The sequence below is a fragment of the Piliocolobus tephrosceles genome, chromosome 13 (genome assembly GCF_002776525.5).
Source record: "Piliocolobus tephrosceles isolate RC106 chromosome 13, ASM277652v3, whole genome shotgun sequence".
NCBI classification, from domain to species: Eukaryota; Metazoa; Chordata; class Mammalia; order Primates; family Cercopithecidae; genus Piliocolobus; species Piliocolobus tephrosceles.
In genome coordinates, this window is record NC_045446.1 from 66,556,424 (window position 1) to 66,570,544 (window position 14,121).

Genomic DNA, 14,121 nt, shown 5'->3' on the forward strand with positions numbered 1-14,121 from the left:
GATAGATAGATAGATAGATAGATAGATAGATAGATAGATAGATAGATAGATAGAGATAGATATATAAAATACATGGGGCCGGGTGCGGTGGCTCAAGCCTGTAATCCCAGCACTTTGGGAGGCCGAGACGGGTGGATCATGAGCTCAGGAGATCGGGACCATCCTGGCTAACACGGTGAAACCCCGTCTCTACTAAAAATACAAAAACTAGCTGGGCGAGGTGGCGGGCGCCTGTAGTCTCAGCTACTCGGGAGGCTGAGGCAGGAGAATGGCATAAACCCGGGAGGCGGAGCTTGCAGTGAGCTGAGATCCGGCCACTGCACTCCAGTCCGGGCGACAGAGCAAGACTCCGCCTCAAAAAAAAAACAAAAAAAAATAAAAAATAAAAAATAAAAATAAAATACATGGGATAAAATACATCGCACTATTAGAAAGGGCAGTCTGCTTTTCTTCCATGAAAAGGAGACAGGCGCGTGCCACCACACCCAGATAATTTTTGTATTTTTAGTAGAGACAGGGTTTCACCATGTTGGTCAAGCTGGTCTGGAACTCCTGACCTCATGATCTGCCTGCCTCGGTTTCCCAAAGTGCTGGGATTACAGGCATGAGTCACCACTCCCAGCCTTGGAGGTAGACATAATCTCCTTTATTAGTCAGGGTTCTCCAGAGAAACAGGAACAATAGGAGATATATGTAAATAGATTTATTCTGTCATATGATTTATTGTGATTATGGAGGCTGAGAAGTCCTTTGATCTGCCATTTGCAAGCTGGAGCCCAGGAAAGCCAATGGTGTTGTTCTAGTCCAAGCCCAAAGATGAAGACCTGAGAACTAGAGTTTAGTGGGTTTTGTTGTTTGTTTGTTTAGAAAACAGGATATTGTTCTGGCACCCAGGCTGGAGTATAGTGGCACGATTTTAGCTCGCTGCAGCCCTGCATTCCTGGGCTCAAGCAGTCCTCCCGCCTCAGCCTCCTGATTAGGTGGGACTACAGGCATGTGCCACCATGCCCAAATAATTTTTTATTTTTATTTTTTGTAGAGACAGAACCTCACTATGTTGCCCAGGCTGGTCTCGAACTCCTTGTCTCAAGGGATCCTCCTGCCTTGGCCTCCCAAAGCTCTGGGATTATCAGCATGAGCCACCATGCCCAGCCAAAACCAGGAGTTCGATGGTGTAAACTCCAGTCTGAGTCCAAAGGCCGAAGAGCCAGGAGTGCTGGTGCACAAGGGCAGAAGACAGATGTCATAGCTCAAGAAGCAAGAACAAATTTGCCCTTCTCCTATCTTTTTGTTCTATTCAGGTCCTCAATGAATTGGATGATGTCCATGCACATCCTAATGAAGGGGTGCCTCTTCATTACTCAGTCTACCAATTCAAATGCTAATCTCTTCCAGAAACATCCCCACAGACACACCCAGAAATAATGTTTTCCCATCTATCTGAGTACCCCAGTACTCAGTCAAGTGAACACACAAAATTGGCTGTCACATCTCCATTTTGTTTATTTATTTATTTATTTTAGACTAGTTTAGTAGTGAGAAAGAGGGAAGGAGTAGAACGAGGAGTTCAATTTGTGACTGACTGTGAACAATCGATTGAGATAACTCACTACCTTTGGACCAGCCATCTCCATTTTATAAATAAGAAAAATGAAGCTCAGAAAGGTTGTCTAAACTGCTAAAGCCATACAACTTTAAGTGCGGAAATAGGTTTTGTGTTCAATCTGTTTCTCTATAAAATCCCACGCGGGACATCCAGGCATCTAAAAGGTAGCTCAGTACGTCTGCCTTCTCTCCATTGTTAGCCTTTATGGACAATTTTTGCTGGAGCAAATATTCTGAAAAAGATTCCTCCTGTTTCCTATGGGCGTAAACAGCAAGCAGGTGAAGCCAGGCTCTCTCAAAACTGGGAGCCCCTGGTAGGAGCATTTGGCTGGAAAGATGTGGAAGTCAATAAGCATTTCCTCCACCACCCAGAAGCATCTCCAGGCTTCTGCAGGAGGTGGGCAGTGAAGGGGACGTACCAAGCATCCCGCACATAATCTGTGGTCTGCCTCAGGCAGAAGGAGAAAGCCCAGGCCACGGTAGGACTTACCTGTTGAGTCCTTCTGGGTTTGGGCCATGTCTCAGCAGAGACTGGCATACTCTCAGGCTTTTCACTTCCTTCCTTAGATTGGGGGCGCCTCTTGCCCTGTGCATCTTGCACAAAGCCTGGTCCTGAGTAGGTGCCCTGCAAAGGTGCAGGGGATCAATGGGGATGACTGAGGTCTAACTGAAGAAAAAGAAGGCATTTCAAGTCTCTACAGGATGGGAACTTTAATGAGTGCAAATAGCTACCCTTTATTGAGCATTGATTATGTGTGGACACTTTCTATGCATGTATATTGCAATATTTTTAGCTGCAAGTAATGATAACTAACAGTGACTTAAATAGGTAGTTATTTTCTGGCATAACAAGAATTCCAAAGGTGCTACTTTGGTCTTTCCATCTTGGTTACAAGATGACTGTGACACCCAGCCCTCACCTCCAAGTTCAAGGCAGGCAGGGGTTGGGAGGCACAGGCAGTTCAGACTCAGCAGTCCTGTTTCATCAGGAAAGCAAAAGTTCTCCCAGTAACTCCCAGCAGAGTTCTATTAAATCTCATTGGCCTAAGGGAGCTGCAGTGGTAGGTAACAAGGAGCAAATGGCTTTTGGGTAGCCAGTCAACAGGGTCTGCCATGTGCATAGAAAGCACAGTATGTATTTGGCATGGAGTCGGTACTCAATAAGCATTAGCTATTTGGCGTGCCTGTGCGTGTTTGTGTGTCTGCGTGTGGTTATATGTATGTTCTCCATTTTCCCAAACAGTCCTTGGAAGTAGCATCCTCCTTTACTAATGGGACCTATCACACAGCTGGCAAAAGGCACAGGCAGAGCCACACATCAGGCTCACTTCTTTCTGACTGAAGTCTGAGGGCTCTTTCCATTGCCATGCCATGTTCTGCCCTCCCCTTAAACTGCCCCTCTAAAATATTGTCTTGGAGTCACATCAGGTCCGAGTGGACTTGAAGAAGAAAGAAGAGGGAAGGAGATCAGATCAGTACTGTTGTCCAGGCTGGAGTGCAGTGGATCGTAGCTCGCTGCAGCCTCCAGTGATCCTCCTGGCTCAGCCTTCCAAGTAGCTAGGACAACAGGTGCATGCTACCATGCCTGGCTAATTAATTTAATTTTTTTTTTTTTTTTTTGGTAGAGACAGGGTCTCACTATGTTGCCCTGGCTGGTCTTGAACTCCTGGGCTCCAGTGATCCTCCTCCTTCAGTCTCCCAAAGTGCTAGAATTACAGGCATTAGCTACCATGCCTGGCCTGGAGATCAGTTCTTTTTCACTTTTTTTGAGACAGGCTCTCCCTATGTCACCAAGGCTACAGTGCAGTGGTTCAATCACAGCTCACTGTAGCCTCTACCTCCTGGGCTCAGGGGATCCTCCCACCTCAGCCTCCTGAGTAGCTGGGACTATAGGCATGTATCACCATGCCCAGCTAATTTTTGCATTTTTTATAGAGTCAGGGTTTCATCATGTTGCCCACTCTGGTCTCAAACTCCTGGGCTCAAGCAATCCACCCACCTAGGCCTCCCAAAATGCCGGGACTATAGGTGTGAGCCACCACACCTGGCCTGGAGCTCAGTTCTGAAATAAGTTGACACCTGGTCCTGGGGCTATCCACAGAGTAACGATGAAGTCATGAGAGGAGGTTCCATAACTGTGCTACAGTCATACCTCCACCTGAGTGCAGCCACTTTGGAATGGTCATGCTAGAAGGCTCAGCCTTTATTCTGATGATGCCACTACTGCCCAGAACTCCTCTGGGACTTGCTTTACAAGTTGCAAAAGACCTCAATCTCATTACTGTAATACTGCACCTCATTTCTGACCCCAAACCCAGCTGTAGCTTCTCATCTCACGAATTTCAAGTGACTTTTGACTATTGCCAAAAATCAAAAATCATTCCCTGAAGACAGAGTGTATTGTAATTTAGATGCAAAAAAATGTGTTGTCTGCTTTGCAGCCAATTTTCAAATAAAAAAGAAATGTTTAAAGCAGTGGAAGCACTGTTTAAATAAATATGCTGGGCCAGGCATGGTGGCTCACGCCTGTAATCCCAGCACTTTAGGAGGCTGAGGTGGGTGGATCATGAGGTCAGGAGATCGAGACCATCCTGGCTAATATGGTGAAACCCCGTTTCTACTAAAAATACAAAAAATTAGCCAGGCGTGGTGGCGGGTGCCTGTACTCCCAGCTACTTGGGAGGCTGAGGCAGGAGAACGGTGTGAACCTCGGAGGCGGAGCTTGCAGTGAGCCGAGATCACGCCACTGCACTCCAGCCTGGGCTACAAAGTGAGACTCTGTCTCAAAAAAATAAAATGAATAAATAAGTAAATAAATGAATATGCCCACCCAGGTTGACATCTTGGAAGAGGATAACTCTTAAGTTTGGTTGTATAATTTCTGCTGTGTTTAAGAAAAATTACTTAACTTGTGAGACATTGTGAAAAGGACACTGGACTTGGTAAAGATACAAATGGGATTATAATGTTGGTCAGGTGAGACATGTTGTTGCATTGGTGAAATTATAAATTGATATGTTTTTCTCAGAGCAATTTGGCAATAAGCATCACGAAGCTTTAAAGAGTTTAAACCGGGCTGGGCGCAGTGGCTAACACCTGTAATCCCAACACTTTGGGAGGCCGAGGTGGGCAGATCACAAGTCAGGAGTTCGAGACCAGCCTGGTCAACATGGTAAAACTCTGTCGCTACTAAAAATACAAAAATTAGCTGGGTATGGTGGTGCACGCCTGTAATCCCAGCTACTCGGGAGGCTGAGGCAGGAGCCTCGCTTGAACCCGGGAGGTGGAGGTTGCAGTGAGCTGAGATCGTGCCACTGCACTCCAGCCTGGGCGATGGAGCAAGACTCCCTCTCAAAAAAAAAAAAAAAAAAAAAAAAAGTTTAAACCAGTTGACCTAGGGATGAATCTTCTAGGAAGATTTCTTAGGAATCTTTCTTAGGAAAACAGTCAGAGATGCAGACAAAGATTTATGTAACAGCTATTCATTGCAGACTTATTTGTAAAAATAGTAAAAAGAAGGAAATAACCCAAATATCCCACAATGGAGAAATTGTTAAGAAAATTATGGCATACTCATTAAGAGAAATAATGCAGCTATTTAAGATGATATTTTTAAAGAACTGTCAATGATGTCTAAAGATGTTCACAATAAGATAGGTGATAAAATCAGACTGTAAAACCACATGCATTATATGGTCCTATTTTTACTTTCTGTATGCTAAAAAAAAAGCCCTCAAGATATATCCAAAACGTTACCAGTGGTTTGATCTGGGTGATGAAATTATAAGTGATTTTCAATTTGCTTCATTATACTTTTATATCTATAATTTTTATTATTATAACTGTAAATATTATTTTTGTAGTTAGAAAATATGTATAATGAACATTAAAATTACTTTTTAAGAAAGAAAGAAATGTGTTTTACTGGGAGAAAAGAGATCTGTCCCCAGGGTTCTGATTTAGTGGAGGAAATGAGACACGTACACAGATACGTTTATTACAAGGCAGTAAGGGCTATCATGGAGGTTTTATCAAGTGTGGAGGAAAGGATTAGCTCTGCCTGGGAGAGTTGAAAGTTAGTGAAAAGAGGTAACATTTGTTCGGGCCTTGAAGGATGAATAGGGGTCCTCTAGGGCTTTGTAAACTGTGAAGCACTATCTAAGTGTAAGTTAGTCTTTGACTTTTATGATTACTGTCAAGGCTTACCTCATATAAAGCTCTCTTTCTTGTCTCTTTCCCATGCTCCCTGAAGCCCAGGATCCCTGGGACAGGAAGCAGCAGTAGTTAAACAGTCACACATCAGTGCTCCAGCAAGTGAACTGAGGTGCATCCAACTAAGGAGCAGATCCAGGACCAGAGGAAATAAAATTATCTGGGAGCAGGGCCAGGAAGGTGCTGGTGGGTAAACAGTTCCCCCTTATTTGCCACCCTGTGGTAAGGCTGGCTTTGCTCGAGGCCTCCACCCTGAGATTTGGGGCCATCTCCATCTGGGGATGGTAAAACCTGTGAACGAGCATCACACAGCAGTCTATGATTTACATTGGCAGGAAATGGCGTGTCAGATGTCCTTACAGCCTCCAGACAGGGTGGAGTGGAAAGGAGGGGTGTGAGTGAGGGGATCAGGAAGGGTGACAAGAGATTATTTGTTCGGGAGAAATTCTCAGAAGCTCAAGATTGGAAGGGACTTAAAAGTTCTATGATTTAATCCTCCCGATCCCCTTCCTAGCATCCCTATCACATTGTCATTCTTCCTGGGTGCATCTCAGAAGCCACCTCTTCTATTACCTTCCACTTCAGTTCCTCTGGCCTATGCTTCAGGCATTTCCCATTATTCAATTTGACAAAAGAAAATTCAGTGTCTGCTGTGTGCCAGGCACTGTGCTTAGAATAGGTCCTCAATTTCAGTATGCCCTCCTGTGCCTCCTGTTGTTTTTTTATTTATGCAACAAATGTATACTGAATGGCTACTATATGCCAGACAATGTTCTAGATGTTGTAACAGAGTGGAGGAAAATACAGCCAGAATCTCAGGCTCTCACGGACCTGTCATTCTAGTAGGAGAGATATACAATAAACAAACGAAAACATAAAATATCAGGTTATAAATGTCAAGGAGCCAGCTTTGGGAAAATTTAGGGGAAGAACTTTCTATACAAAGAGAACAGCTAATTCCAAGATTCTATGGGGGTAACCCCTGTTTGCTCTAGGAACAAAAGGAAGGAAACTGTGGCCTTGTGCATGGAAAATGCTTCCTTCTTTATCTGTAAATGAAAATCTTCTTATGTGTCAGGACGTAGTTCCAGCATTGCCTCTTTAGGCAAATCTATCCTGATTTCCCAGGTAGAAGTGACCCCATCTCCTTTTCTCCTCACTGCTCCCTGAGTAGATTTCTGTGAACACACCTGTGACACTTTGCCATTCTTACCACCTTAAATCACTGTGACTCCCTAGTGGACCTCAGTCTCATTCACGGGCAGGACTGAGCTTCCCATCTAAATCCCTAATGTCCAGGATAGAGCCTGGCATAGAGTCTGTGATCAGTAATGGTTTGTTCCTTGAATACTGAACTGTCACCCAGCACCCTATCAGAGCCTCACTAGTGATGCTTATTCGGAATTGGCAACAATTTATTGATCAGTGCCAGGCCCTGTGCTGGGTACTTTCCACCCTGCTCATTCTTATAAGTCTCACAGTTGACATGTGCAGTAAGTATCATTATTTTATTCTATAATTAAAACTCAGGCCAGACTCAGTGGCTCATGCCTGTAATCCCAGCACTTTGGGAGGCTGGGGCAGGAAGATCGCTTGAACCCAGGAGTTCAAGACCAGCCTGGGCAACAGAGTAAGACCCCATCTCAAAAAAAAAAAAAAATAAGAAAAAGTTGGGTGTGGTAGTGCACGTCTGTAGCCCTAGCTACTCGGGAGGCTGAGATGGGAGGATCACTTGAGCCCAGGAGTTGGAGGCTGCAGTAAGCTGTGATTGCACCACTGCACTCCAGCCTCCCAAAGAGAGAGGAACTTAGAGAATTAAAGTGATTATCTGAGGTGGCTCAGTAAGAAGAAACAGAACTGAGATTTGAACCCAAGTCTTCTTGATGCCAAATCCCAATGGTTCCTCTTTTATGTGATGTCACTCATCATGTATCAGTTCATCTGTCCTCTCTTTTCTCCTATATAATCATTTTCCTGGGAAAAGGGTCTTTTTTTTTTTTTTTTCATTCTACTATATTCCTTATGACACCAGAACAGTGCTTTGTATTTAGTACACGGTCAATACATATGTCTTAAATCTCCAAGAGGTAGAAAAGAAAGAATGAATGTGTGAATGAATGTTTCACCCAAAGTGAATCAGTCTCTGGTAACATTTCATAGGATGGAGATGGGCTGAAGGGAGGCGTTTCTGAGGGGAGGCGCTTTCCCAAATACCTCCAGGCGTCAATTCCAGGAGGGAGAGGTGAGGATGCTGTCTCTGTGCTAAAGCACTTGTTTCTTAGAAATCACACCTTTTGCTCAGCTGCATATCTCGGCAGGCAGTCAGGGCAGAGGGGAACATGCATGGCTTCCAATGAGTTGGGAAAATGAGGTTAGGTTTCAATTCAGATACTTATTTGTGTTTTCTAGGTCTGCACAGTCGATGAATTTTCAACGAGCAGTGATTCTGTTCCTCATCTTTCATTGCTTTATGGGACTTCAGGGAATGAAAGCATAACATCCTGCTTTCCCATAAGTTCTCTGGCTGCTACACTGGCACCAATTAAAGACAGGTCTATGCAATTAATCAAAACCAATTTGGAAGCACTCTGGCGCTGTTCCTCTGATGTACTGCCTACTCCACATACAGTAGTTCCTCAGCTGCGGTGATGGAGCCAGGCACATAGGAGCTTTTGATGAACTGGCTGTACCGGCCCCAAGTGTTAACTATGTCATCTGACATGACTAATGAGGCTCCGGACTTGATCCGCATGAGCAGAGCAGCCCTGCTGTCTGGAGGAGGCTCAGTTTCCACAGCCAGCCTGGGAAGAGGCTGCAACGTGCAGAGTACACACTGCATCATGTCAGCTGGAGTCCTGGAGGCCTCTAGTGTTGGAACTGGGAGTCATCCATGGAGAGGGTGATGGAAACTATGCGCCAGGCTCTGTGTTGGGTGCCAGTGTGAATGTGACCCAATTTAAACTTCTAGCTCAGCCTCCTCATTTTAGACCTGAAAATCAAGACCCAGCAAAAGTGTGAGGCTTGCCAAAGACCTGAACTTTGGAGAGAGAAATGATGGAGAAAGCATGGTCTCTGCCCTGGATGAGAGGTAAATATGTATGAGGGTAACAACTGGGGCCTGGTGCAAGTATACTTCATCAAGGTTAACCATAGGCTTCCTTTCTTCCTTCTGCAAACCTTTATCAAGGAGAAGAGTTGCTTGTGCCCTTGTCATCTCAGCATTTCCAAGAGCGTGGAATTTGGAGTCAACAGATCTGGGTTTGAGTCCCCGCTCTACTTTGAGTTGATGTAATCTTGCAAATCACTTCATTTTTCTGAGCCTTGGTTTCCTCAGCTGTAACACTGGAACAGGCCAAATACTGCCCAACCAACCTACTTCCATGAGCCCTTGTGTGACTCAACTGAGTTAATGGATGTGAAAGTGTAAGTAAGAGCCTCTGCACGTGTTAGTTATTATTCCAGTTATCATCCCCCTAAGGAGCACTGGCTGAAATCTCTGGAATATGGATCCACAGATAGCTTTAACTCTCTTCCTCTTCCTGCCTCTTTCAAATGGACATAAAAACCAATTGGTCATCTGCCTATAATCTCAATAGCTTTCCCAGAGAGCCCGTGCATAGAAAGAGGAAGAATTCAACCATTGTAAATTAATGTCATTCCATACATTGATTGAGCACCTACCACATGCCAGACATTATGTGAGGGATCAGAGTTGGATAAGACATATTTCTTGGCCACCTTGAGAAGCTCACCATTTAGTAGGAGAAACAGACGTAGGCATAAATAATTATAATGTACTGCAGACAAATGCAATTGCCATAGGAAAGATACAAATCGAGTGTTTTGGGAGCCAGAGGATGGAATGATTCATTCCCCAAAAGGAGATTGGAAAAAGGTTCATCAATGAAGTGATATTGAAGGATGGGCAGGGCTTAGTTCTGTCAGGAAGCATGAGACAGGGCATTCTGGACAGAGAGACCAGCATAGGCAAATGTGTGAAATCTGGAAAGGAATGGCGATCTAAAGGGTAGAATAAAATCAAATGAGGTATGGGGTGTGAGCATGAACCAAAGAAAAATCACTGCACCCCAGGCATAAATGTTGCTGTTTCACTGTTCTCTTTGCTGGCTAAAGTCATCTTGGCCTCTGTTCCTCAGTTAGAGAGAATCCCACACTGGCCCTTCCTCCAGCAAAGCCAAACCCAAGCCCCAGCCAGCAGAGGCGAAACAAATGAACAGGGATCAACAACACCATTAGATGCAAAAATTCTTGAACTGGGAAGTGCCAAGTCACAGGCATACCTCCCCAGCCAGGGTAAGAGCTTGATCAGATGTGGCAGTGACACCAACCCTGAAGCATGATGGCAAGGAACTTAAGCCTCTTGGCATGGGTCACACGCTACATTTTTCTCCTTCCCCCCTTCATCCAAAAGGAACTAGCTTCTTCTTTATGAGTGCTGCTGTCAGAATGGCTTTGGAAATCCTAGAGCTGCAGCTGGACTCAAGGCATGGCCATGGGCCACCCCAGGGACTTGTACTTTCTGTCTTTCTATCTTTCATTGTGAATTGTTTTTTTATTGTGCAAATAATACAGTGTTAAGAACGGAAACTTCAAGAAGAGAAAGAGGAAAGAGAGCACCCACTCACACATTATCTGTTTCCATTTCTCCTTACCCCTTCCTGCTGTTGTCCATGAGCATAATTTTTCTGACCGCTTCTATTACTGATACAACTATGTATTCTGTTTTTATTGCTTAGCCTTGTCTCATACAGGTTTTTTCTCTTTTGCTACTTATTGCCAGCCCCTTGTGTCCACTCTGGCTTAGCATTATTCTCCCAAGACTGAAGAAATATGCCAGGGGTCACGTAAAGGGACTTTCCACAGGTAACATGATCATCATCGACAACTGGCATCATGGGGCAGAGGAAAAGCACCGACTGCTCTGCCATCATGTTGACTTGGGTTGGAATCTCAGCTCCTCTACTTTGAAACTAGATAGCCCTGAGCAGATCATTCTCTCTCTTTGAGCCTCCAGGTCCTCATCTATAAGATGGGGATGGCATTAGTACCATCCTATGATACTGGGCCCAGCAGGCCCGCTGGGTGAGCCCACCTAAATTATGACAGGCATACCAGTCTGCATATTTATTATTCACTGGGTGAATTTGCTATCTTTTACTTAAGTATTCTCCTCTGATGAAACTTTTGTTTTTGTCCAGTTTTTCACTATTTCCAATAATGATGCAAAAAAAAAAAAAAAAAAATACCAGTGTGTGCTGCTCACTCTATGCTTTAAAAATTGTATTTTCTCAGGAACAATCCCCAGGAGTAGGATCACTGAGATAGAGGATAGAAACATTTTCAAGGTTTCTGATGTGTATTTCCAAATTGCTTTTCGGATTTGTGCCTGTTATGCTGCCACCAATTTGAGGGAGGGGACCACTTGGGCTACATTGGAGGCCGCTGGGCTCTGGTCACAAACTTCTGTCTCTGCTTTATTTCTGCCATTGTCTTCTCCTAACATGGCTCCTGAACTTCTCACTCAATGGGACAGTTCATTGTTTGTCCCCAAAATGATGTTCCCATGCTTTTGTGCCTTTGTACTTCCTATTATACTTCACCACCCTTGCCGAAGAATTTTCTTCCTTTAAGATACCCACTCACCTTAGAGTTCAACCTTTGTGGAACTGGGAACTTCTATACTCTCTTCAAGACCCAGCTCAAACACCCCTTTCTCTGTGAACCAGTTCCAATCCCCCCAAGCAGAGTTCGTCACTTTTTATTATAGACCTAGTCCTTTTTTAAAAAATTTTTTATTTTAAGGGTATTCCTGAAACACCAAGGTTCAGACATTATCTACTGACTTTGAACAATGGAAGATTTCTCTAATAGCGCTTCCCTCCTCCATTCTCTAATATAATTGTATCTACAATTATTTAACAATTTTTGGTTAATCATTTTGCAGTATTTATACATTATGACCAGAGAAGCCATTAAAAAATATTTGTCCTCTGAGATACCAACATCTCTTCCAGGGCTGCTGTCTCTCCTGGTGAGGTTTGAGCCTCCTGGGGGCAGGTGGAACACGCAGGGACAGGGGCTGATATGTGGGAGGTGAGGATGGCTGGCTATTACCTGGCAGCCAGGTGGCACCAGGACAGTCTCAGGATGGTTCTCATGCAGGGCTCCCTGGGCCAGGTAGGTGTAGCAAGCAAGGCTCAGGTCAGCCTTTTGGGGGAGCCAAAGGCAGTGCCCAGGAGGGACTGGAGGCTGCTGACTGGCACAGAAACTGACTGATCTGAACAAACGTTGGTCTCTTGAACAGGGTTCTGGGGCCCCTGGCTATATGCCAGGTACTGTCTTTTTAGTAGCTGGATCTGATGGATAGCCATAGTTAAGCCATCATAATGCCTGGGATATAGCTGGACCTGACAGATTTGGTCATCATACTGTTCTTTCAAAGAGTTTGAGAGAAGACTTAGTGATGGAAATACAGAAACTAAGCAAAAGAAAACAAAAAGGCAATTATTAATGTAGGAGAAACTGAAATCTTAACAAGAATGGAAATATACTCACAAACCCTTATATGGCTTAATTATGAATAACATTTACATAGTCATAACCCTGGCCAACAGGACTGCATTAGGTACGTTCGACTGTATTGGTTATTAAAGTGTTAAAATATTTCTATACTGGCTAGTAAATAGTAACCACCCCCAAGCTCCCTGGGTACCCTGTTGCCACTGCACCAGCCATCCCGCCCACCCCCTCCCCCCGCCTCTTAGAATTCCCGGAACTTCCCAGGATCCATCAGATCCAGTTATTAAAAAGACAGTACCTGGCATGTAGCCAGGGGCCCCAGAACCCTGTTCAAGATATATAATTTGTAACATATAATTTTGCTTAATTTTAATACTTAAATGTTAATAGCCACACGTGGTTAATGGCTACCGTGTTGGATAGCACAGATCTAGAATGATGTGTTTTCCTGACAGGAAGCTGCTGATATAATACTTGATATGAAAGCAGTCATGGGAAACTGACCCTCCATGATAGGAATCTGGGATTGTAATATGACCTGAGTGGGCTTGAATTCAATGATGACTTCATTGCCAGTAGAAAATGGGATACTGTATCAGGGAAGAGTTCCAACCTCATGGAAGATGACAAGGAGTAACAGGACTCCAAATTGGCTTGCCACAACTCTATGGGAGCTGAAAGTAGGCAAGACCCGGTGGATCAGAAAAAGATAGCATAGCAAACAAAAGGGCCAAGAGCATGGTAGAGCGAGTTTCCTTGCCCTCAAATCCCACGAGTCAATACAATGGCCCAGATGGCAGCTATGCATGCCTTGGGGCTGTGATGTCACCAAGGAATCCTGGGCTAAGGGCGGAACCTTTTATAGCAAGCAGTTAACAAGCCAGTCTCCTTTCCTTGGAGAGTGAATTGCTGCACATTGTGGTCACCTTGACCTACCTACCTAACTGCTTTTGTGACTAATTATATAAATGATTCAGGGTCAGAAAATGGTTAGTCCTTGCTGTTTGGGACAAACAAGAATATACAAGGATATTTGGAGGTTGGCGAACTGTATTTCCCAACAACTGTCCACGGCAGTCCATGGCACGCAATAGCAAAAGTTACTTAAACTAGCACCTTGTGAATAACTGGGATGAAATGCCTTCAAAGGCAAGTCTTTGGAAGACCAAATGGCTGCTGAAATGCACTACTAAGGTGAAAATTGTGACCAAGGATTTTAAGATGAATCAGTTGCTTCTGATGGTGCCAAAGTTCTTATAAAAAAAAAAAAATTCAAGCTCAGGATTCTAAACTATCAGTTCCAGGCGTGTTCAGAGAACCAGAGAGCTTCCATTATAGCTTTAAAATATATGTGTATTTATAACTAATATACAAAACTATATATGAATAGGTTAATTATATTAATATAACATTAATTATATTAATATATAGTCTATTATAGCTATGGGACTGAGATCATTGAAAGTCAGACCGAAATTTTAATCCTGTGGGTGCAGAATTACAGTGTTCGTAGAAATCACAGGTGCCCCAAGTTTCTTACAGGAAAGTTAGAGCATTAAATGGGAAGAAATGGGACCCTGAAATATGCAAGTGAAACATTTGGTTCACCTTGGAGAAATATGAGAATCTGGAATGCCTAAATCCTCCTGAGCTCCAGAAAAAATTTAAAAAAGAAATTTAAGGGTCTCTTTTCTACCTAATTTCTTGGAGAAGCATGGGAATGTGATTGTTTTTTAAAAATCAATCTCTGCCTATCGAAGTGTG

At 43.9% G+C, this 14,121-nt stretch overlaps 1 protein-coding gene across 2 annotated transcripts in view; it reads left to right on the forward strand.

Moving 5' to 3' along the window:
• Positions 1-8,466, forward strand: part of GVQW3 (GVQW motif containing 3) — a 28,742-nt gene extending 20,276 nt beyond the window's left edge. Inside the window, exon 3 of one of the 2 annotated variants that reach the window (XM_023209363.2) lies at positions 8,227-8,466. In XM_023209363.2, the coding sequence (XP_023065131.1) occupies positions 8,227-8,466 (240 nt within the window). Of the gene's footprint in view, positions 1-1,039; positions 1,426-8,226 lie in introns of those variants that run through there. The other variant, XM_023209362.1, reaches the window with a different exon arrangement.
• Positions 8,467-14,121: the final 5,655 nt, after the last annotated feature.